Source organism: Lithobates pipiens, unplaced genomic scaffold (assembly GCF_037356315.1).
Source record: "Lithobates pipiens isolate NorthernLeopardFrog02 unplaced genomic scaffold, aLitPip1_a1.2 Scaffold_1, whole genome shotgun sequence".
In the NCBI taxonomy this organism is placed as follows: domain Eukaryota; kingdom Metazoa; phylum Chordata; class Amphibia; order Anura; family Ranidae; genus Lithobates; species Lithobates pipiens.
Window position 1 is genome coordinate 96,016,521 of NW_027507685.1, and position 24,666 is coordinate 96,041,186.

The window sequence follows — 24,666 nt, forward strand, 5'->3', positions numbered from 1 at the left end:
CCTCAGTCAGCGGCAGCAAGGAGGGTGGGAATGTCACTGTCCTAAGTCCCCTTCGGGTGGCAGACAGGGTAGGGTCAGCATGGCTTCAGAAACTGGTGTTTCTTCCCCCGAAATCCAGGCAATTGCAACCGGGTCACCTGCGGGTGGCACAGTCCCCATGGACACCCTGACGGCTGTCCTCAATTCGTTCGTTGCCAAGATGGAGGCGGTGCGCAGGAAGAAAGGTGCTAAAAAGCAGCCCTTGCCACCCCCCCCCCCCCCCCGTCCTCTGGGGAGAGCTCTGACGCAGACTCAAGTCCTGCTGAGGCCGGTGACCCCTGCTCTGTCTTGTCAGTTGACGCTGACCAGGACCGTTCGGACAGCGAGCATGAGTCCCCGTCCGTGTCCGGGCGCGACAAAGCATTTGCGCACTTATCACAGCTGTGCGTGATACCCTGAAGATTCAGGAGCCAGCGGATCCATCTGCTGATGTACCGGTCCCTTTTGGGTCCGGAAAGCCAGCACGTTCACCCAAGGTATTCCCGTATCTGATTTATTTTGACAAGTTCATTTACAAGGAATGGGGTTGCCCGCAACGGACCTTTTCAGGCCCCAAATACATGGCGGTGCATTACCCCTTTTGAGGAAAGCCTTCTCAAGAAATGGTCGGCTCCTCCGGTCATGGACCCCCCAGTATCCAGGTTAAATAAAGTAACCACAATCCCGGTTGAGGGGACTCCTGCATTCAAGGATCGCACGGACAGGAAGGCAGAGGAGGTGGCTCGTTCCTTGTTTACGGTTGTGGGGTCAGCCGTGCGACCTGTACTGGCATCCGCACTTGTGTCGCAGACACTGACTGAGTGGGCAAAACTTTTGCACCACGAATTGGGAGAGCAACAGGCTTCCCTTGTCTGCATGGAACTAGCAGACCAACTAGTGCAAGGCCTTAAGTACATCTGTGACGCGGCCCTGGATACTTTCCCCCTGTTATCCAGGGCTTCAGGGTCAGCTGTGGTGCTGTGGTGCCTAATTTGGCTAAAATGCTGTTCTGCTGACCAGGCATCCAAAAAAGCCCTGACGGATCTTCCTTTCCTTGGTGACCAGCTCTTTGGAGCCTTGTTAGATTACATTATTAAAAATGCCACAGGTGGTAAGAGTACCCTACTCCCACAGGCCAGGAAAGCTAAAGAGCCACGCCGTAGGCAAGAGCCCTCTTTTTCCACTCACAAATGGCTTTTCCGACAGGAGTTTCAACAAAATGTCCCCAGCTCCACAGGACGCCCACGGATGGTCAAAAACGTCCTTGGAACCGCAAGCCTAATAAGCCTGCGAACAAAAGTGCTACCGCATGAAGATTTGCCCCCACCCATGTCTCGGGTGGGGGGTCACCTTCGGGAGTTTGCAGCTCGCTGGTCCTCCCGGTTATCCGACCAATGGGTCTGCGATCTGATTTCCACAGGCTACAAGATAGAGTTTCTCTCTTGGCCGCCAAACAGATTCTTCCCCTCCAGCATACCCGTATCCCCAGTCCGCCGGGAGGCCCTGTTGGGGGTGGTAAGGAATTTGCTGAATCGCGGGGTGATTGTACCGGTTCCGGACTCGGAATGCTTCCAGGGATTCTACTCAAATCTGTTTGGACGTACCCTTTCCTTCTTGGGAACCACAATCTTGGACTTAAAAGTGGGGTGCCCCTAAAAAAAAAAAAATTAAGTCAGCAGCTACAAATACTGCAGCTGCTGACTTTTAATAATCGGACACTTACCTGTCCCAGGGGCCAGCGATGTGGGGGAACGAAGTCCCCCCTCTTTCCCCGCTCCGTTTGCAGCGCCGTCATTCGTATTGTTCGAGTGGCACAGAGCGCCGTGATACGCCGCACAGTCACCTGGGACACGTGATGACTGTGTGGCGCGAGGGGAAGTGATGTCACCAGCCCGGGCAAGGAAGAAGGCAGACTACGAGGGACCCCCTAGCAACAGGTATTAGAGGAGTACATTTTTTTTTTCCCAATAAGTTTTTTATATATATATTTTTTTAAGAATGTTAAACAATTTTTTATTTTTTGGTGGCAACACCACTTTAAAAGCCCTCAATCACTTTGTAAAAGTGCAGAGGTTCAGAATGGAATCAGTTTGCTCAGTAGTCGCTGTGCTCCATCAAGGGGACTTCCTGGTGTCCTTAGACATCCAGGTTGCATACCTGCACATGCCCATATGCCTTCGGCATCAAAAGTTTCTGCGTTTTGCAGTTGGGGAAGCCCATTACCAATTTGTGGCTCTTCCCTTTGGTCTGGCATCAGCCCCCCGAGTCTTTACCAAGGTACTGGCTCCAATTTTGGTGTTGCTGCGACAACATGGGATCGCGATAGTGTGATACCAAACGATCTCCTCCTGAGAGCATCTTCCGCCTCAGAATTAGAGGAGGATGTGGCAATCGCCATGCAGACCCTGCAAGATTTTGGGTGGCTGTTGAACCTAAAAAAGTCAGTGCTTGTGCCGACCCAGCATCTGGAGTACCTAGGTTTGTTGTTGGACTCCAGGAAAGCGAGAGTTTTTCTCCCTTCAGACAAATTGCAGACTCTCAGATCCGGTCAAACTACTGATGAACCGCAAAGGGTCATCGCTCTGGTTATGCATACGAGTACTGGGACTCGTGGTATCCTCCTTCGAGGCAGTACCTTACACCCAGTTCCACAACAGAGTTCTACAGAAGGAGATCTTGTCAAAATGGGACAAATCTCAGTTGTCCCTGGATCGACAGATCTAGGTGAGCCAGTCAGTCAGGGACTCACTGATCTGGTGGTTGAGGTCCCCGGTGATTCAGTCCGGAAAATCGTTCCTTCCTCTGAAATGGACGGTGATCACAACGGACGCCAGTCTATCCGGCTGCGGTGGAGTGATGTGAGTTTAGTCGGCTCAGGGCCTCTGGTCGACGGGAAGAATCCGAGTTGCCGATCAATCTGCTCGAATTGAGAGCGATCAGGCTGTGTCTCCGCACATGGTCGATGAGACTTCAAGATCAGGATACAGTCAGACAATGCCATGGCTGTGGCATACATAAATCACCAAGGGGGAACAAGAAGCTCAGCCGCTGCAGGGGAGGTCGCTCACATACTTCGTGGGCAGAGCGACAAGTACCGGCCCTGTTGTCCATTTACATCCCGGGAGTGGAGAACTGGCAGGCAGACTATCAGAGTCGACAGATGCTGGACCCAGGAGAATGGGCATTGCTTCTGGAGATATTCAGGCTGCTGTGCCTGAAGTGGGGCACACCAGATGTGGATCTACTGGCCTCCCGTCTCAATCAGAAGGTGCCAAGATTCGTGTCCAGGACAAGAGATCTGTGGGCAGATGCGTCAGACGCGCTGGTGGCTCCGTGGGATCAGTAACAGCTGATCTACGCCTTTCCTCCACTGAAACTGTTGCCACATCTGCTTCACAGAGTGTAAGCCGAGGGGATCCCAGTAATATTGGTTTCCCCAGATTGGCCTCAGTGTCCTTGGTATGCAGATCTGGTGCTTCTGGTGGCAGACGCTCCCTGGCGACTGCCGTTGTGAGAGGACCTTCTATCTCAAGGTCCAATTCTCCATCCTGCTTTACCATCACTGGCTATAACAGCATGGTTTTTGAGACCCAGGTGTTGAGAAACTGGGGTCTGTCGGACTCTATAATTCCAACTATGTTGAGGGCATGGAAATCTTCTTCTCAGAAGATATACCATCGTACCTGGAAGGCCTACATCTCCATGTGTGTGCCATATCCAGGATCCTGCTGTTTTTCCAGCAAGGAGTTGACCAGAGATTGGCATTAAGCACCATCAAAGGACAAATTTCAGCCTTGGCTGTCTTTTTTTCAATGACCCCTGGCATCACACTCCTTAGTGAGTACTTTTGTCCAGGGGGTACGACACATAGTCCCTCCGGTGCGTCCACCGTTGCCCCCCTGGGATTTGAACCTGGTGGTGTCGGTGCTTCAAAGACCGCCGTTTGAAAATATCAGGGAGATTCCCTTGTTGACTCTTTCTTAGAAAGTGGTCTTCCTAGTGGCCTTCACATCGGCCAGGAGGGTTTCGGAACTGGCGGCCTTGTCCTGCAAGTCGCCCTATCTAGTTATCCACAGGGACAAGGTGGTGTTGCGTCTGCAACCGTCCTTTCTACTGAAAGTGGTCTTGGCTTTTCATATCAATGAGGACATTGTATTACCTTCTCTGTGTCCGAAGCCGAAGCACCCTAAGAAGGTGGCCCTTCACACTCTAGATGTGGTTAGGGCTCTGAAGGTGTACTTGTCTGCCACGGCTCCCTTTCGGAAGTCAGACTCACTGTTTGTTTCGGTGGCTGGTCCAAAGAAAGGCATGGCGGTCTGAAGTGTTGTATTACAACTTTGCCTAGTATCTCCTAGTGATAGGGCTAACAACCCATTTTGTTACAGAGAAAAGGATTTTATGGTGATTACAAAAAATCCTATTTTTTATGTCATTAAACCATGTTTAAAATACATCTTTATCTTAACCAGTCAAAAGCCTAATTTTAAATCCCAATTCCCTTCTTTTTGTTTGACGATGGGGATAGTGTTCTTGGGGTCATAAGCAGCATTCCTCCTCCTCCAAACACGTTGAGTTGATTTGATTTTGATCTCCTCTGACCACAAAACTTTCTCCCAATCCTTCTCTGAATCATTCAGATGTTCATTAGCAAACTTCAGACGGACCTGTAGATTTGCTTTCTTGAGCAGAGGGACCTTGCGGGAGCTGCAGGATTTCAGTCCTTCACGGTTTAGTGTGTTACCAATTGTTTTCTTGGTGACTATGGTCCCAGCTACCTTGAGATCATTGACATGATTCTCCCGTGTAGTTCTGGGCTGATTCCTCACCATTCTCATGTTCATTGAACCTCCACAAGGTGAGATCTTGCATGGAACCCAAGACCGAGGGAGTTTGACTGTTATTTTGTGTTTCTTCCATTTGTTAATAATAGCACCAACTGTTGTCTCCCTCTCACCAAGCTGCTTGGCGATGGTCTTGTAGCCCATTCCAGCCTTGTTTAGGTCTACAATCTGGTCCCCGGTCCTTGAACATCTCTTAGGTCTTGATGATGGTGGAGAGATTGGAATCTGATTGCTTCTGTGGACGGGTGTCTTTTATACAGGTAACAAGCTGAGATTAGGAGCACTCCCTTTAAGAGAGAGTGCTTCTAATCTCAGCTTGTTAACTGTATAGAAGAGACCCGGGAGCCAGAAATCTTGCTGATTGATAGGGGGCCAAATATTTATTTCACTCATTAAAAAGGAAATCCATTTAGAACTTTTTTGAAATACGTTTTTCTGGGTATTTTTGTTGTTCTGTCTCTCACTGTTAAAATAAACCAACCAATAAAATTATAGACTGATCATTTTCTTTGTCAGTGGGCAAACGTACACAATCAGCAGGGATCAAATACTTTTTTTCCCCTCACTGTAACCATTTACTACCAAATGCAAGCCCGATTTTCCTGAAAAATAAGAATAATTCACCTGGATGCACAAAGTAGTTGTGGTGATATGTACAGTTTTTCTAACACATGTCAAGTTGCAAAATTGAGCTTGGGCATTTAGATTTGTTTTACTCTTAGGTGTAAAGGGGTTCAAATATCTCTAAACCATTTTTTTTTTTTGATAGAATGGTGAGAGTTTAGCACTCCTGTTGGGTTTTGATTTTTGTTTTTATCTCTGCTGGGGAAAGTAACCACTGTTAGAGTGATGGGAAATCCAAAGCTTTACAGTTGTCGCTGGATTAAAGGGGTTGTAAAGCTTCATGGTTTTTCACCATAATGCATCCTATGCATTAAGGTGAAAAAACACCTTGCACTCTCCAGCCCTCCCCAGTCCCCATTTAACTTACCTGAGCCCCGAATCTCCGTGAGCTCGATCCCGCGTTGCTTTCTCCCAGATCCTGTGGGCTCTTCATTGGATGATTGATAGCAGCGCAGCCATTGGCTCCCGCTGCTGTCAATCAAATCAATAACGCGGCGCCGAGTTATACACTTGGTGGCGATGGCTGCTGAGTATCACACGGAAGCGGGCCTGCAAGCTAACCCCCCTGGGAGAGCACTTCCCAGAGGGCGGTTAGCTCTTACGGGGAGGAGCCAAGACAGCCGCCGAGGGACCCCATAAGACGAGGATCAGGGCCACTCTGTGCAAAACGAACTGCACAGTGGAGTTAAGTATGACATGTTTGTTATTTTAAAAAGAGAAAAAAAAAGAGGAACCTATACAACCCTTTTAAAGTGGTTGTAAACCCTTACAAACCACTTTGACCTACAGGTAAGCCTAGATTAAGGCTTACCTGTAGGTCCAAGCAATATCTCCTAAACCTATATGGTTTAGGCGATATTTGCCCGAAAACGGGCACCGCTGTCTACGGCGCATGCGCCATAGACAGCGGCGCGCAGGCGCACTGAACGCGGCAGTTCCAAGAATGGAGCTGCCGCATTTGTCGACTCCTGTGCGCATGCGCGGGAGTGATGTAATCGCGGCTTCGTCGAATGACAGCGGCGGAGCTGCGAGACGCCACCAGCAAGATGGATGCGGCAGACTACAGGGGACAGCGGCTACTTCGCTGGCTCCTGTGTCAGGTAAGTGACACATAATGGGCTACTATGCGATGCATAGTAGTCCATTATGCTTTACCTTTGCAGGGAAAAAAAGAGGAAGTAAACTCATCAGGGTTTACTTCCTCTTTAAGGTTCCATTGGACAATTCACCCTCACCTCTTGTCTCAAAGACGGGAATTCCCCTCGCATTGTAGAGATTTCTTCCTCGCTTCCTGCTGTCCTCCATTACAGGAAGTAAAGAGGAATCTCCCCCAACGGGACACAAACAAGATAAAATCTCAGTCAGTTCACGTTTCCAAACTTTTTTATTGAAAATATTAAGTACAGAAAATTATAAATATTAGCCAAATTCTTTTATTTAAAATCCACATTCACAAGAACAATGTGTTGCATCACTGCTATGAACTTAGCTTTGTTGCTGCAAACAAAGTTTTCCTGTTTCCCCCCCCCCCCCCCTTATTTCTAAAGGCTATGGTGTCGTTGCACACAGTTGTGCTTATAAGTTTACATACCCTGACAGAAATTATGATTTGTTGGCCATTTTTCAGTGAATATGAATAAGGCCGCGTACACACGGGCGGACTATCCGTCCAACTAAGTCCGTCAGACAATCCGACAGACAGTCCGTCCTACTTTTGAATGAACGGACTTGACCACACACGACGAACAGACAGTCCGCTGAAAGCTTGCGCGATGACGTGTACAGCACGTACGACGGGACTAGAAATACGACGTCCAATACACTGCAATGCAATCTTCGGCCGTGTAAATCCTTTCTGAGCATGTGCCATACTTAGTCCGTCCAACTTGCCTACTCGCGAGCAGACTGTCCGCTGAAACCAAGTTTGGACGGACAATATTACGGAAATTCCGAAAGACTTAGTCCGCCAGACTGTCCGCTGAAAAAGTCCGCTGAAGCCCACACACGAGCGGATTGTCCGCTGAAACACGTTTCAGCGGACCAAGTCCGTCAGACAGTCCGCCCGTGTGTACGCGGCCTAACACAAACTTTTCTTTCACTCATGGTTAGTGTTTGGCTGAAGCCATTTATTATCAATCAACTGTGTTTAGTCTTTAAATTATACTGACAACAGAAACTACCCAAATGACCCTGATCAAAAGTTTACATACCCTGGTTCTTAATACCGTATATTGTCCCCTTTACCATCAATGACAGCTTGAAGTCTTTTGTGGATGAGGCTCTTTATCTTCTCAGATGGTAAAGCTGCCCAATCCTCCTGGCAAAAAGCCTCCAGTTCCTGTAAATTTTTGGGCTGTCTTGCATAAACGGCACGTTTGAGATCTCCCCAGAGGGGCTAAATGATATTGAGGTCGGGAAACTGAGGTGGCCACTCCAGATCCTTCACTTTATTCTGCTCTAGCCAATGACGGGTCCACTTGGCCTTGTGTTTTGGATCATTGTCATGTTGGAATGTCCAAGTACGTCCCGTGGGCACCTTCCTGGCTGATGAATGCAAATGTTCCTCCAGTATTTTTTGATAACATACTGCATTCATCTTGCCATGAGTTTTGACCAAATTTCTTGTGCCTTTGTAGCTCACACATCCCCAAAACATCAGCGATCCACCTCCGTGTTTCACAGTAGGAATGGTGTACCTTTCATCTTAGGTCTTGTTGACTTCTCTCCAAATGTAGTGTTTATGGTTGTGGCCAAAAAGCCAAATTTTGGTCTCATCACTTTGTGCCAGAAGGTTTGAGGCTTGTCTCTGTGCTGTTTGGAGTATTATAAGTGGGATACTTTGTGGCGTTTGTGTAGTAATGGCTTTCTTCTGGCGACTCTAACATGCAGCCCATCTTTCTTCAAGTGCCTCCTTAGTGTACATCTTGAAAAAGCCACACCACATGTTTTCAAAGAGTTCTGTATTTCACCTGAAGTTATTTGTGGGTTTTTCTTTGCATCCCGAACAATTTTCCTGGCAGTCATGGCTGAAATTTTAGTTGGTCTACCTGACCATGGTTTGGTTTCAACAGAACCGCTCATTTTCCTCTTCTTGATTAGAGTTTAAACACTGCTGATTGGCATTCTCAATTCCTTGGATATCTTTTTATATCCCTTTTCCTGTTTTATACAGTTAACTACCTTTTCCCAGAAATCCTTTGACAATTCTTTTGCTTTCCCCGTTACTCAGAATCCAGAAATGTTAGTGCGGCACTGGATGAAAGATGAAAGGGTCTGCAGGAGTCCAGAAACTCATTGAGCTTGTATATACACACACACACACACACACACACACACACACACACACTAATTACAAACAAACAGATCACAGATGAGGATGGTTACTTTTAATAGCCATTCCAATCCCTTTGTGTCAACTTGTGTGCATGTTATCAGGCCATCATGCCAAATCACCAGGGTATGTAAACTTTTGATCAGGGTCATTTGTAGTTTCTGTTGCCATTATAATTTAAAATAAGCAAACACAGTTGATTTGATAATAAATGGCTTCAGCCAAATGCCATCCATGAGTGTGTTTTTGTGTTATCATTAGTATTCTCTGAAAAATGGTCAAGAAATCATAAATTCTGCCACGGTATGTGAACTTATGAACACAACTGTATGTTAGATCTGGGGTCTCCAAACTTTCTAAACAAAGGGCCAGTTTGCAGTTCTTCAGATTTAAAGTGGATGTAAACCCCATTTATGAAATCTGACTTGGGCATATATCTATAGTGTTTACTTATCTCTCTCCAAAGCCCTAAGTGCCTTGTCTTTCTACTGCTCAGTTCCTCTGTTATCAGCATGAGAACTTCTTACAATCTCTCCGACACAGGAGATAAAAGTAGCTGGAAATTTGTGTTGGAGAGGGAGCTTGGAGACAGATAAGCAGAGAGCTTGTCTATTCACAGTATAGCTGTGCAAGTTCCTCTGCCTATGTGAAGGGGGGGGGGGGGTGTGTGTGTGCCTTTCCTCCAATCAGCTCACACACCCTGTATGCCCAGACTCCCCTCCCACTGCTGAAACTGGAAGAAACCTTTCTAATACGATGTGCCCTTTCTAAAGAATATATGAAGCTGAAGACAGCAGATATACATGTAAAACTAGGGTAGGAGGATTTGTTTAATCTCTGTGTATCATCTGAGGCTGTTCACTTAGTATATGAAAGGGTTTACATTCACTTTAAGAGGGACTGGACTATGGCCATTGGGAGAAAAATAGGTCCCTACATCAATGCATCATCTTTGGTATCAGTGGGATTAACTGTGCCCTATCATTGATGTCATTGGGCCCCATCGTTGGTAGCAATGGAAGGAACTGTCCTCAATCATTGGTGTTGGTGAGAAGGATAGTGCCCCCATCATTGGTGTCAGTGGAAGGAATAGCACCCCATCGTTGGTATCAGTGGGAGGAACTGTACCCTATCATTGGTGTCAGTGAACGGAATAGTGTCCCATCGTTGGTGGCATTGGGAGAAATTCTGACCCTTTTTTGGTGTTAGTGGGTGGAATTATGCCCCATTGTTGGTATCAGTGGAATAAAATGGCGTCCCAAGGGCTGGATAAAAGTAAATCAACGGCCGAAGTTCAGAGACCACCATATTGTATCATAATGTGTGTATTTTTCTATCTGTGTGTGTGTATATTTGTAGATGTTCCTTAAAGATAGTCAATCTTTAAAGGGGATCCCCACCTTGTGGCTATAGCAGCCTCCATTCTTCTAGGAAGGCTTTCCACAAGATTTGGTGTGTGTCTGTGGGAATGTGTGGCCATTCAGGCAAAAGAAGATTTATGATGTTGGGGGAGAAGACCTGCTTGCAATTACCAATGTTCCACACGATTGGGGTCAGGGCTCTCAGTCCACTTGAGTTCCTCCGCACCAAGCTGGCCCAACCATATCTTTATGTAAATGGCTTCGTACACAGGGCCACAGGTATACTGCAACAGAAATGTAACCTTTCCCAAACTATTGCTGCAATGTTGGAAGAGTACGATGGTCTAAAATGTCTTTGTATGCTGTAGCAAGTACCCTTCACTGGAAACATCTGATCTTCATTATATGGAGGGGTATGCACATACGTTTGGCCTTACCGTGTATGTTTTTTTGCTATGCCAAACCAGAGTTCTCCTTTAATGTGCCCTATGCAAGCTTCAGTCAGTGTTTCCTTTCCCATTTCTTCACATGTGAGAAATGCCCACAATTCATATCTGCACTAAATGAAATACACACAGCTGTTAATCTCATAGAACTCGTTGAATCTGAGCTGCCTTATTTCCTGGATGGAACAAAAAAATCTGACATTTGTATTTAATAAAGCAGTTGAGTGTTCACACATTTTAGCTTTTTCTACAGAGGTCTTCAGGCAGTGATCCCTGCGATTTGTAGTGTTTCCATCTCATTTCAGAGGTTACGTGTGAAGTAATGGGGGTCAGTCCAAAGAGAGGCCAGTTCTCAAGCAACTTATCACAACTGTCCCAAGCATGAAGATGCAAGACCCCCATCCAAGTCCATAACCCCAACTAAACTGGGAGGAGCGGGGGAGTAATTGTGCTGCCAGAAGAAGTGAGAAGAGCAGGAGAGCACTTATCTGCAAGAGAACTTCAGAGACACAATAGGATTAGTAAACACATAATCAAAGGTAACAGCTACAGTCTAAAGCCTTGTACACACGATCGGATTTTTGGCCAACCGAGCGTCAGACTTTGGCCCGAAGGGCGTGTGCCAAGAACTTGCCTTGAATACAAATGGCACACAATTTTCGGCCAACAAACACGAACGTAGTGACGTACTACGTGGAATTTCAGCTCTTGAGTGCCACCCTTTGGGCACCTTCTGCTAATGTCGTGTTTGGTGAGCATTGATTCCGAGCATGCGTGTTTGGACTTCTGTTTGACGGACTTGTGTACACATGATACGAAAATCTGACAACAGACCGTTGTCCGCCAAAAATTTACTAGCCTGCCAATCAACATTTGTTGGCCGAAAATTGGACAATTGTCTGATGGACGGTCGGATTTTAGGCAAACAGTCTGTCATCACACAATTCCCTGCCGAACATCCGATCGTGTGTACGAGACGTTAGGGCTCCTGAAACTTTCTAAACAGAGTTCACTTTACTTCTGACTTAGTCTTTATGCACACCTGAGCATAGCACGTTTTTATGCGCAACTTGCACATTTTTATATAGCATTTTTGAGCTTTGACGTTTTTTTATTAGCCAATAGCAAAAACTATTCTGCATCATTTTTTGCTAGGTATTTCAGCTTTTTTTTAGCTTTTATTTTTATATTATTCATTTTTCGTTGGGGTAAGGTTAGGTTAGGCGTTGGGTTTATTTTATTTTATTTTTTTGTTAGAATGTTACTACTTCTACTTCTATTACTTCTACAACTTCTAAATCTACTACTACTACTGCTACCTTTTTACTTGTACTTCTACTATTATTTTACTACATCTACTACTTTTACTACTACTACTACTGCTACTACTTTACTACTAATAAATAAATACATAAATAACAAATAAATGGATACTAAAAATAAATTAACCCCTACCCTTAAAAAAATAAAAATAAAAAAATACAATAATAATAGACAAAACACCCTAACACATAATAAAGAAAAACATTCTTATTTTATTTTTATTTTGTTTGGGTGTTTATATTTTTATTATTATTATTACTAATAATAATGTAATATTTTGTAAGGTTAGGGGTTAATTATTATTTATGTATTACATTTTATCTATGGTGATAATTTGTAGTTAGCGGTGTATTTTTATTTAATATTCTTCATTTGGGCAGAAAAACTTTTCCATTCATTTCTATAAGAATAAAAGTGCGCCAAAAAAGTTTAAATCCTGACCGATTTCGAGCTACAAAAAAAACTCCAGAACTTTTTTTGAGCTTCAGGCGACTTGTAGTTGAGATGTAAACCGTCTCCATAGAGAATATTTGATTTTTATTTTTTTTTTCTCCTCGTGTTTTGGAGCTTTTAGCTATAAAACGCTGATATGTGAATGGGACCTTTAAAATGTTACTAAACCCACAACAGTAAAATCAGTCTGTATATGCAGTAAAGCATGCTTGTGCAACCTAATCATCTGCATTGTGTAAAAAGGCTGTTTGATCCTGTCTCCTCTGATCCTCCCCTTCTTCTACTGTCCCCAGTCCATCTCCTGATGGTACAGAGCCTTGAAGGCACTCTGCACATGCTCAGTTTGGTGTGTTTTGGGAGGGTGCATGTGATCAGCATGGTCCAGTCTGCACTGCCCAGACAAAAAGTCAGGGGTTATGCAGCCTCAGGACCATGGGAGAATGAAAACTACTACAGGCTTTAACCAAACACTGTTAGAAGTCACAGTACTGATATATACTGCTGATGAGAAAAGGTATTTAGAAGTTTATATTTACTAAAATAATTGCATTTGCATGTTCTGTGTACTGTCGGAGAGCAGATATAGTGATTGCAGGGTTTAGTAACACTTTAAGAAAGGCCAGACTGTGGCCAGTGGGAATAGAACATGACCTGGTGTCATTAGAATTTGACAATCTTCTTGTTGCAGTAGTGAGTGGGAATACAAAATGCCTCAGAGTTGGTTGTCAGTGGATGTAAATGTAACAAAACATCCCACACTCCGCTTGAGTGCTTTCGTCATATACCGCTTCCTCCCAGTCAGAATATAGATATCAGATATTCCAACCACTGCTAACCACGAACAAGACAATTCTCGTTTGGTTGCTGAACATGAACTGTTTATTGAAAACAGAGGTACACTACTCTACACTAATACTCAATATGGACAATTCCCCCACCTTTGCATTTTGGGCGGGGTAGACTGGCCAATCAGCAGTGAGAGCTTTTGGAGGAATTTGCCAACAATCTCACAGCTCATCTATTAAAGACACAGGGGCACTTACACATGGGTGCATGGGGAGCTGAAACAAGGTTCTCCCAACCACCCCCAAGGGATTCTGGGTTCCATGGGCCCCCCTGCCCAAAGTGACTTTGTCACAGTAAATGACCGACCTCCTGTGGGATACTGGTAAGGTTTAGTAAAAAAAGCACAACCTTGTCCTTTTAAACTACGCATGGAAGAAGGAATATTTCTCCATCCCGTGTGTCAATGGAAGGAACGGCCAGTTGCCCATCATTGGTATCAGTGGGAGGAATAGTGCCCCATCACCATCAGTGGTGGTAGGAAGAATTTAGATCCATCATTGGTGTCGATGCTCCTTTGAAGTGAGGAGGAATAGTTCCCCATTATTGGATCTTAGGCTGGATTCACACCTATGCATTTTTAGTGCTTTTTGCGTTTTGCAGATTTGCACTACAGAACGTGTTCCATAGGAAACTATGTTAAATGGACTGTAGTGCAAAATGCAAAAAGCACTAAAACTGCATAGGTGTGAATCCAGCCTTAGTGGGGAAGAATAGCTCCCCATCGTTGGTGTCAGTGGGAGGAATAGTGCCCCATCATTGGTATCGGTGGGAGGAATAGTGTTCCATCATTGGTATTGGTGGGAGGAATAGTGTCCCATCCTTGGTGTCAGTGGGAGGAACAGTGCCTCATTATTGGTATCAGTGGGAGGAATAGTGTCCCCTCATTGGTATCGGTGGGAGGAATAGTGTCCCCTCATTGGTATCAGTGGGAGGAATAGTGTCCCCTCATTGGTATCGGTGGGAGGAATAGTGCCCCATCATTGGCATTGGTGGGAGGAATAGTGCCCCATCATTGGTATCGGTGGGAGGAATAGTGCCCCATCATTGGTATCGGTGAAAGGAATAGTGTCCCATCATTGGTGTCAGTGGGAGGACTAGTTTCCCATCATTGGTGTCAGTGGGAGGACTAGTTTCCCATCATTGGTGTCAGTGGGAGGAATAGTATCCCATCATTGGCATCAGTGGGAGGAATAGTATCCCATCATTGGCATCAGTGGGAGGAATAGTGCCTCATCATTGGTATCGGTGGGAGAAATAGTGTCCCATTATTGGTGTCAGTGGGAGGAATCATTTCCCATCATTGGCATCAGTGGGATGAATAGTATTAGAGGTCGACCGATATGGGTTTTTCTCTGGCCGATGCCAATGCCGATATTTAGAAATCATGGCGGCCGATGGGTGATATATGATGCCGATTTCCTCCCCTCCCCCCCATCTCATTAAATTTGACAGACACCTTTCCCACTGGGGCGTTTTTCAGGCGCTTTTGGGCTAAAAATAGTGCCTGTAAAGTGCCTGCAAAATGGCTCCCCTGCAATCTGTGTGAAAGCCCTAGTGCTTTCAAACTGAGGCGATGCACTGGCAGGATGTTAAAAAAAAAGTCCTGCAAGCAGCATCTTTGGAGTGGTGTACACCACTCCTCCATCACTCCTGCCGATTGATATGAATGGGCATCACTGCCGGAGCGCATGCAATGCGATTTGGCAGCGGAGCTTCACGGGCGCATTTAACCTCTTCCTCGGCTGCTAGCTGGGTTATATGCGAATAGCACAGCTAAAACTAGCAGAGTTTTATCGTCAACGCCTGCCCGCTCCAGTGTGAAAGCAGCCTTAAAGTGGTTGTAAACCCTCCCCCACAACTTTGTCAAATGTAAATAAGCATAAAAAACCTAATGAACACTGCTTGTAGATATCTCCTTTACTTGCTTAGTATTGTTGTAATCCTTTTTGTTCTTTTATTTTTCTTTTTTTTTTTTTTCTTTTTTTTTTTTTTTTGCCAGCTCAGTGAAATCGATTAGTAGCCGTAGGACCAACCTCAGCTTGACGCTCAGCGTCCCTTTTGTGCACTCACATCATTGTGGCATTTTTACAGTATAACATTTTTTTTTTTTTTTTTTTTAAATGCATATATCCATGGTGTACACAAAACAGAAGCTCACCTAGCTAGACATATTCCCCTCTTATCTAAACACTATCCCTCTTACCCACCAATCCCCTTCCCCCTCCCACCGACTATATCTGCCTCCCCCCCTCCCCTATCCTAACTCGTAGATCATTTTTAACCTAACAATTGCTCATATCTATACCCGTTTGGGTTTAAACCCGTAATCCTTCTGAGGTGCTCCAGCTCCTTTTAAATGCTTGCCAGCTATTCCATTTCTCCAGCGTGTGTTTATTACTCCTGCCCCTCGAGCTATCCTCTAAGCATTCCATCTTATAGATCCCTTCTACGGCATCCACCCACTCCCATATTGTAGGTGCCTCCGGCTCTTGCCATTTTTTTGGAATTAATTTTTTCCCGGCATTTAAGAGATGTGGGGTCAAGGACATCTTATATCGCTCCGTGCTGCCCCCTGTAGCATGAAACAGGACTGCCCATAGGTCTGCGGTTACCACAGAACTGGTTATAGTTTTAATATGCCGTAGAATCTGGTTCCAATACCTCTTAATTTTTGGGCACTCCCACCATATATGAGCCATAGTACCTAGTTCCCCGCATCCACACCAACATTTCCCTGCCGTATCTGGTTGGAATTTGCTCTTTCTATCTGGGGTGTAGTACCACCTTGACAGGCATTTATAGTTTGTCTCTGCGGTTTTCGCATCAATGGCGGAGCCATGGACCAATTTAAATACTTTGCCTAACATTACCTTATCCTTTTGTGAACCTAATTCCCTTTCCCATTTTTTGACGAATGGAGGTATTCCCGACTCCCCAGCTGCCAACAGCAACTTATACCATCTGGAAACTAACCCTTTAGAGTTCTTTGTTATAGATAGTTGTTCCACCGTACTCAATTCGTCAGCTGCCCTTATCGGTTGCGGTAGTTTGTTGATAAAGCGGGAGAGCTGGCCGTACCTCCACTCGTCAATCACCATTATGTCAATTTTTTGTTTTATTTCATGATAAGGTGCTATATTGCCATCCTTCATTACATCTTTAAGCTGTGCTTCCTTTTTTACCCAGTTGCCTCCTATCTCCGAGCAACCAGGTAAAAAATATTTATTGTCCTTAAGTGCCATAAGAGGTGAGTTATATTTTCCATTAATGTGCTTATATACCCTGTCCCATATTCGAAAAGTGTTACGTGTTAAATTGTTTCCTATCCCTAGTTTCAGCCTCTCATGTGGAGGATTTCATATTTGTTTACCTAATTGTGCTCCACAACTTTCGTGTTCAAGTTTTACCCACTTTTTTTCTAAATTATCCCTTTTGGTCCATTCGCTCACCCTTGACAGGACCACCGCTTTGTAATATATCTGGATGTCCGGGATCGCCAGCCCACCTCTCTCTTTTGGTTGTCTCAAACTTGCAAAGGCTATTCTGGGTTTTTTATGCTTCCATATAAATTTATTTAGTACTAATTTTAGTTTAGTAAAATATGCATTGGGCAACGCTATCGGTAGCATCTGAAAACAGTATCAAATTTTAGGGAAAATTATCATCTTCACTAAGTTTATTCGCCCTAGCCATGATATCGACCCCTTACTACATCTCTTACACTCCGCCCGAATATCATTCAGTAGTGGCAAGTAATTGACTCGAAAGAGTCTCTTCTCCGATTTAGCAAGTTTTATGCGCAGATATTTAAGCTCTTTTCTCAACGGAAAGTTCCAGTTCTGTTGGATTTTTTGCGCCTCGATCTTGTTGGTATTTATATTCAATATTTCGGATTTCGATCGATTTATTTTGAAGTTCACCGTATTTTTCTAATATCCTTATTAAATTTGGGATTGATCGTTTGGGATTGCATATATAAAAGAGAATGTCATCTGCGAAAGCAGATAGCTTATGTTCCTCATTCCCAATTTTAACCCCCATTATATCCTGACACTCTCGCATTGATGCGAGGAGGGGTTCCATTGAAATCACAAACAGGAGGGGCGACAAGGGACACCCCTGTCTGGTCCCCCGTTTCAATTCGAATTTAGTGGACTCCTGACCGTTGACTTTTACCCGCGCAGTGGGTTGGTTATATAGAACTCTCACCTTCTGTATTATTTTCGGGCCCATTCCCATCTCAACCATTGTTTGAAACATGAACCCCCAGTCCACTCTGTCAAAGGCCTTCTGTGCATCTGTAGACAGAAGCAGGCTGGGGGTCCCTCCCCCTCGCATCCGCTGAAGCAGCAATAGGGTTCTGAGGCCGTTATCTCTCCCCTCCCGCCCTGGTACAAACCCCACCTGATCTGAATGGACCAGGCTCGTCATCAGGTGCTTTAGTCGCTCCGCTAGAATCTTTGCGTATAGTTTTGTATCTGTATTGAGTAGTGAGATTGGCCTGTAGCTAGTGCATTGTACTGGGTCTTTCCCTTTCTTATGAATTAGTGTGATTGTGGCCGCTAGGCCCTCACTGCTCATGCTTTGTTTCTCGCCCAGCCCGCTAAAGTAATGGCATATTTTTGGTATTAAAATTTCTCTGAATATTTTATAATAAAGTATTGTGAAACTGTCTGGTCCAGGGGTTTTTCCCAGCGCTGATTTTGTCAAAGCCTTGTTTATTTCTTCGGCCGAAATTGGCCGATCCAGAATCTCCCTTTCCAGCGTATTGATTTTGGGTAGTCTAATTTTTTTTTAGGAAGGCTGCAATATTCTTTGCGCGCGTCACGCCCTGTGCCTTCTGCTCACTGTCTGAGTAGGTCTCTTCAAAATATTTCCTAAATGTTTCTGCAATTGCTTTCGTTGAGAATGCCATATTACCATTTTTATTCGTTATTTTGCCAATGAAATTTTTTGTTTTTTCGCTTTGTACCATCTTGGCTAGGTATTTAACCGTTTTATCCCCCCAGAGATATCGTTTACGGTCCCGACCGTTAAAGACCCTCCTGGCTTCTTGTTCCAGATGGTCTTTTAATTCCTCTCGAGTTTTAGCAAATTTTTTGTATGCTTTATCCCCTTGGGGCTGGCTTTTTTTTTATGCTCTTGTTCTAGATTATAGATTTCATCCATTAATCTTTTGGTTTCCATTTCCCTCATTTTTTTTTTTTTTTGGACCCTACTGCGATCAGTATTCCTCTTATGTAAGCTTTGTGTGCTTCCCACACTATTTGACCTGGAATTTCCGGGGTATCATTTAATGCAAAATACTGTTCAATTTCTTTGCCAATCCTAATTCTATCCTCTTCATTGTATAGCAGATCTTCATTTATCCGCCATGTCGAGGGTCTTATCTTATTGCTTAAATTATTTATTTTGATCTTCACGGGAGCGTGGTCTGAGAGAGTAGTTACTCCTATGCTAGCGTCAATCACCTGATCTAATAACCCGTGGTCTATAAAAATATAGTCAATGCGGGAATATGTCGCATGTACCAGGGAGTAGAATGAGTAATCTCGGCTCTTTGGATTCATAACTCGCCAGGCATCAACCAGCTGGTTGGTGTATAGTTTTTGCAAGATATTTCTTAGTTGATCATTTCTCATCCTCTGTTTCCCGGACGTGCTATCTAATCCCGGATTGAGGGTAAAATTAATGTCTCCTAGCATTATCACGTATCCCTTCTTAAACTTGGTTAACTTGGTTAATATCGACTTTAAAAACCCCATGGGATTGGCATTAGGAGCATAGATATTTACTATAGTACAGTCTATCTCGTCTAATGTACCCTTCAGGAACAGGTACCTCCCTTCCACATCAGTCATCCTATCCACTAATTGGAAATTCGTTTTTTTTGAGAAGCCTATCGCTACCCCTCTACTCCTTGTGGATATTGTATCGCTGTAGTACCAACTAGGGAAATGCTTAGAATATAATCTAATATTTGATGTCAGGGAGATGTGCGTCTCCTGGAGGGCCACCACATCTGCCTCATATCGCTTAAGCTCTGCCAGGATCTTATGCCTCTTGGTTGGGGTGTTCAAGCCCTTGACGTTATATGTTAAGAAATTTATACCATTCATTTGGCTAAAGGTTTTACTTCCCTGTCACCTCCCTTCTCATATCTCGGGTACCAATTGTATTTTTCTAATGATCTACTTTTCCACCCAAACCCTTTTACCACCCTCCACATCCCCCTCCCCCTCCCTCCTCCCCTCCCCCCTTCCCACCCCCTCCTACCCCCTCCCAAACCCCCCTCCCCTACCTCCCCCCCCCCCGTACGGCCAAAACCCGGCCCTTGTTTGGTAGATGGTCGTGTAAGCCCATACCATCTCCAGACGCATTGTTCTGAGGGTTTTGGGCTCCTTGGCCTGCGCCTCCTCTCTCCTCTCCTAATTAGGCAGGATAAGAGGGTATAGTACCAACATCCCTTGTCTTCCTCCCACCTTCCTCCCCAGTCACCTTCTTCCCCCTCTTCCCACCCAGTCCCCCCTGACTGGGTTCTGTCTCGTGATTCCTCAAAATTAAGATAGGTCCTGCGGCTATCCTGTCCAGCCTGGGAGATCCGGAATACACAGATCTAATCTCTTGCAGAAATCTGCCAGATCTTCTGGAAATCTCAACTTCACAGTTTGACCATTTTTAAAGCCCATTAAACATGCTGGGAAGCCCCAACTGTATTTTACATTCCGCGCATTCATCTCTGCCAGCAGCGGCTTCATAAGCCGTCTTCTCGCTAGAGTCGCATGTGATAAATCGGGGAAGATTTGTATCTCGTGTCCCTTATATTGCGGTATGGTCTTCCCTCTGAGCTTCCTCCAGAGTGTTGCCTTTTCCTCGAAGTAGGTAAATCTTACAATAATATCTCTGGGTCTCTCTGTAGCCGGTTGGCGTATTTTACCTATCCTATGGATCCTGTCGATTTTTGGGGGATTTTTTCTCCCGTATCCACAGCACTCGGAGACTATGCTTTCAAATATCTTCCTTAAATCTTCTCCCTTCTCCTCCAGGACTGATCGAATCCGCAAGTTTTTCCTTCTACTTTGGTTCTCTTGTTCTTCCAGTTTATACCATATCTCCCGCTGCTCCTGTCTCATTGCTTCTACTTGCTCCTTCGTTTTACTTACTTCCTGGGATTGTTGTTCAATGCGTTCCTCCGTGGCCTCTACTCTCTCAAGCAGGCTTCCGAGGTCCTCTCGGAGCCCACGGATGTCTAGCTTAATTGCGTTTTCGAGACTCAGGAGCATCTCCCGCATTTCTCCTTTAGTTGGAGGAAGATCTATTACCCTTGACTCGTCCGCTTTGCTGTTGTCCATGTCACTCTCTGTCCCAATATCTTCTCTTAGGTGCGCGGTAGTGTTATCTTTATGTTTACCTAAACCTTTTTTGTGTTCTTGGTCAGGGTGTTGTCTCTTGCCAGTATCTGTATGTTTGGGACTTCCTCCTTGCATTAAATATTGTTGGATAGTAGTATCTAAGCCCTTCTCTTTAGAGGATCGTGAAGTTCCGCTTTTAGCGGCTTTATTCGCCGATTTACTCATGGTATCTTATACGGTTATTTACCTCCTTCTTTTTGATTGCTTCGTTCTTCTCCTTTCCCCCCCTCTCCTCTTCACTTCTCGTTTTACTTCCCGCCTATAATATTGAACTACCCGTAATTTTGACGCAGTGCTGCTCCAGTTGTAGTAAAATATAAAAACATGTAAACAAAAATTTGCGGTTATAATTGGTCTCGTAGGACTATTTCCTTGTTTTCTCCATTTAGAGACGGGTTTGCAAGGCACAGAGGCTCCTGTGTGTTGAAGCCCCTTACAAAGCTTTTAAGGTCCTTCTATGAAGGCATCCTTTCACCTTAATGTGAAAAAATCTACTTAGCTGACCTGGCGTATGTTGCACCCGGTGTTAGCATTATCAGATTACTGATAGAATTAGGCATGTATTTCGGGACCTACAGCAAATGTATGGGACGGCGCCAGGGAGAGAAGGGTATGAGGGTATGAGAAAAACACCAGAGGAATCAATATCTCAGTTCAATTTGTTAAAGCCGACCAGGGTGGGTCCGTATGACTTGCCAATATTGGTCTTCGCTACTCGTTCTCTCTGAGAAAGGTCTATTCATGTGCGTGAAAATGTTATTAGGACGAAAGACGAATAGCTATTTATATATTACCTGCTGAAGAAGGATTGAGACTAGGTTATAGCTGAATGTACCTGACAGCAACGCCTCAATAATTCTGCTTATATCTGAGGATTTCTGCGGGGTACTCTTCGTTTGAATTATACTACACTTTGTAAGTGAGATGTAAACCTGTAGGAAAAAAAAACATTGACAGTGGGGCACCCCCGAGGTCTGTCACGCTTGATTTATCCGGAATATTCCTGGTCTCCCAATCACCATGGAGCATTCATATAATAATGTCTATAGTTTTATAGAGAGAAGATCACGAGTAGGAAGAATAAGCACTGCAGACCAATAGCTATAGCTTTACCTACTGGGGGGGGATATACAGGATTGTTTCAGAGTATATCGCATTTAACTTAACACGTGCCTTATAACTGAGGCGCCCTTTCCGTGTAAATGTCCCTAGGCAAAGCAATAGCTTGTCTGTACGTAAGAGTCCTTTGGCAATGAAGCCCTGGAATACTTAGAGCAATTTCCTTGCTGGACTAGGGTTACAATTCACCAGACTCAACAGGCAGATAACATACAGCTGTGCATATAACAAACATTTAAGTTCTGACAGTTTAGTAGGTACGATACCGTCCTTTATGTATGTGCCGATGTTGTCCTGGTATTCGTCTGGGGTTCCGTCCAGGCCTCTTGTTAATATGGAGAGGGGGTATAGGAGGATCCGAGAGCCGCCGATCCGCAGCGCTCTGTTCAGCCGGTCAGTGTCTGGGAGTATAGCACGGGATGCGGCACAAGCGGCGTGTTGTAGCGGGGGGGTGCTCGCGTTCGCTCCGGACAGAGCCGCTCACTTCCTCGGATGGGAACGCGGCGCCCATCTCCCTCTCCCCGAGCACACGCCGCCCGGTAGCGCAGGTCAGCCCCTCCCCTCGGGCACGCCCAGCGACCTCACGTCCTACGCCCGCCCATCAGCGTGTGTGAGTTGAAACCGATGGACCGTTGAAATCCTTTTTGTTCTTAAAGAGGGATTCCACCTACAAAAAAAATATTAAAAGCCAGCAGCTATAAATACTACAGCTGCTGACTTTTAATAAATGGACACTCACCTGTCCCGGGGTCCAGCGATTCCAGCAGCCGAGGCCGATCAATCGATCGCTCGTCTCTCGGCTGCTGCCGCCACCATTCTAGGTGAGAGAATCAGGAAGTGAAGCGAATTGGCTTCACTTCCCGGTTCCTTACTGCGCATGTGCGAGTCGCGCAGCACAATAGGAATTGTCCGCGCTGTCTCTGGGATCCATGTGTGTCCCAGCAGACAGCGCGGCAGGACAGGAAGAAGCATAGACTCCCACGGGAGTCTATGCCTGGAAGTGGGTGTAAATACCTGTCTTTGACAGGTATCTCCACCCCCCTCCCCCCTGAAAGGTGCCAATTGTGACACCTGAGGGGGGAGGGTTCCGATCAGCGGAAGTTCCACTTTAGGGTGGAACCCCGCTTTAAGAATGATGTCAATGAGCATGCCCAGATCTCCCCTGATTTATGGCACACTCTCTGTCTTATCTATCTGTTATCAGGACCTCCTACAGCACACAGCACTGAATTCCCAGGAGGCTGCTAATCACTCGGAGCTTCCTCCTACACACCATGTGACCTCACATGGACAGAAATAACTGCAGTCTTATCAGCTGAAGCTGATAGGACTCATACAAGCAAACACTAGGTAATCAGTAGAAGTAAATACTATGAAATAAAACAAGTCAGCTATGAACAGGGAAGCAGGGTTTCCATAGAAACATTGGATTGAGAAGGAGGCTTGGTTAACAGTACAGGAAGTGATCAATGTAAGGGCGGAAATACGCTCCACTGTGGACTCAGAAAACAATACTTAAGATAGCGCTGCCTAACCCCTGGAAACAAGATTTTTAAAGGCCAGGCGTCGCACCTATTGTGGTGGGAGGCCGTCATATGACGTCCTCCCGTTTAAACAGAGAATGCGCGCTATCATGCGTGCTCATCCCTGTTCCTTCGGTGGCGGCGTGTCACGGAGACACTGCTTGCCACCGAGGGGGGTGAACAACCATTGGGCATGGCTGTTTACCACGTGATGGTTCCACCCCCACTGTGCACGGCGCGTGCGTGAGATCGTCGGCATCGTGTTCCCGGGAACACTGCTCAACACCGACGCTGGTAAACAGCCATTGGCTGGCTGTTTACCCACGTGATCGGCTGTGATCCTTTCACAGCCGATCACTAAATGTAAGCAAACCTCGGTAACGAGATGTTACCGGGTTCTCCTCACACACTGATTGTGTGTGAGGAAGGCATTGTGGTACATCTCGTTACCGCTTACAGTACACATCAAGCACACTGATTGCACCTCCCCCCATAAAGAGGACCTGTCACCACCCATCATAGTACCTGTCACTCACAGTCCATCAGAGTACCCAAGTACCTGTGACAGTCCATCAGAGTACCTGTCACGGCCCATCAGAGTACCTGTCACGGCCCACCAGAGTACCCGTGTACCTGTCACGGCCCACCAGAGTACCCGAGTACCTGTCATGGCCCACCAGAGTACCCGAGTACCTGTCACGGCCCACCAGAGTACCCGAGTACCTGTCACAGCCCACCAGAGTACCCGAGTATCTGTCACAGCCCACCGAGTACCTGTCACAGTTCATCTGAGTACCCGAGTACCTGTCACAGTCCATTTGAGTACCTATCACCGCCCTTCAGAGTACCCAAATACCAGTCACCAGGCCATCAGAGTGCCCCAGTACCTGTCACCAGGACAACAGAGTACTCAAGTACCTGTCACCAGGCCATCAGAGTACTCAAGTACCTGTCACCAGCCCATCAGAGTACCCGAGTACCTGTCACTAGGCCATCAGAGTACCCGAGTACCTGTCACCAGGCCATCAGAGTACTCAAGTACCTGTCACCAGCCCATCAGCGTACCTATCTGCAGCCCATCAGAGTACCCGAGTACCTATTTGCAGCCCATGCCTCATAGAATATACGTTGGGGTGTTTGCTTTCCAAAATGGGGTCATCTTGGGGGTAATTCCATTGTCCTGGTGCTCCAGGACCTTCAAAAGTGTGATGGGTAGGAATGAAATGAGATGTGTCCTTTATGCTCCTAGAACGCCTGAAGGTACTACTTCAATGTTTGGCCTCTGTATGTGGCCAGGCTGTGTAAAATTCCTACACATGTGGTATCGCCATACTTGGGAGGAGTAGCAGAATGTGTCTTGGGGTGTAAT

General features: G+C 45.6%; 1 protein-coding gene across 1 annotated transcript in view; it reads right to left on the bottom strand.

Moving 5' to 3' along the window:
• Positions 1-8,854: 8,854 nt before the first annotated feature.
• LOC143951543 (transmembrane protein 47-like) overlaps positions 8,855-24,666 on the bottom strand; it is a 63,912-nt gene continuing 48,100 nt past the window's right edge. The window contains exon 3 of the mRNA XM_077465196.1: positions 8,855-11,120. Coding sequence (XP_077321322.1) covers positions 10,951-11,120 — 170 coding nt within the window. The 3' untranslated portion in view covers positions 8,855-10,950. The remainder of the gene's footprint in view (positions 11,121-24,666) is intronic.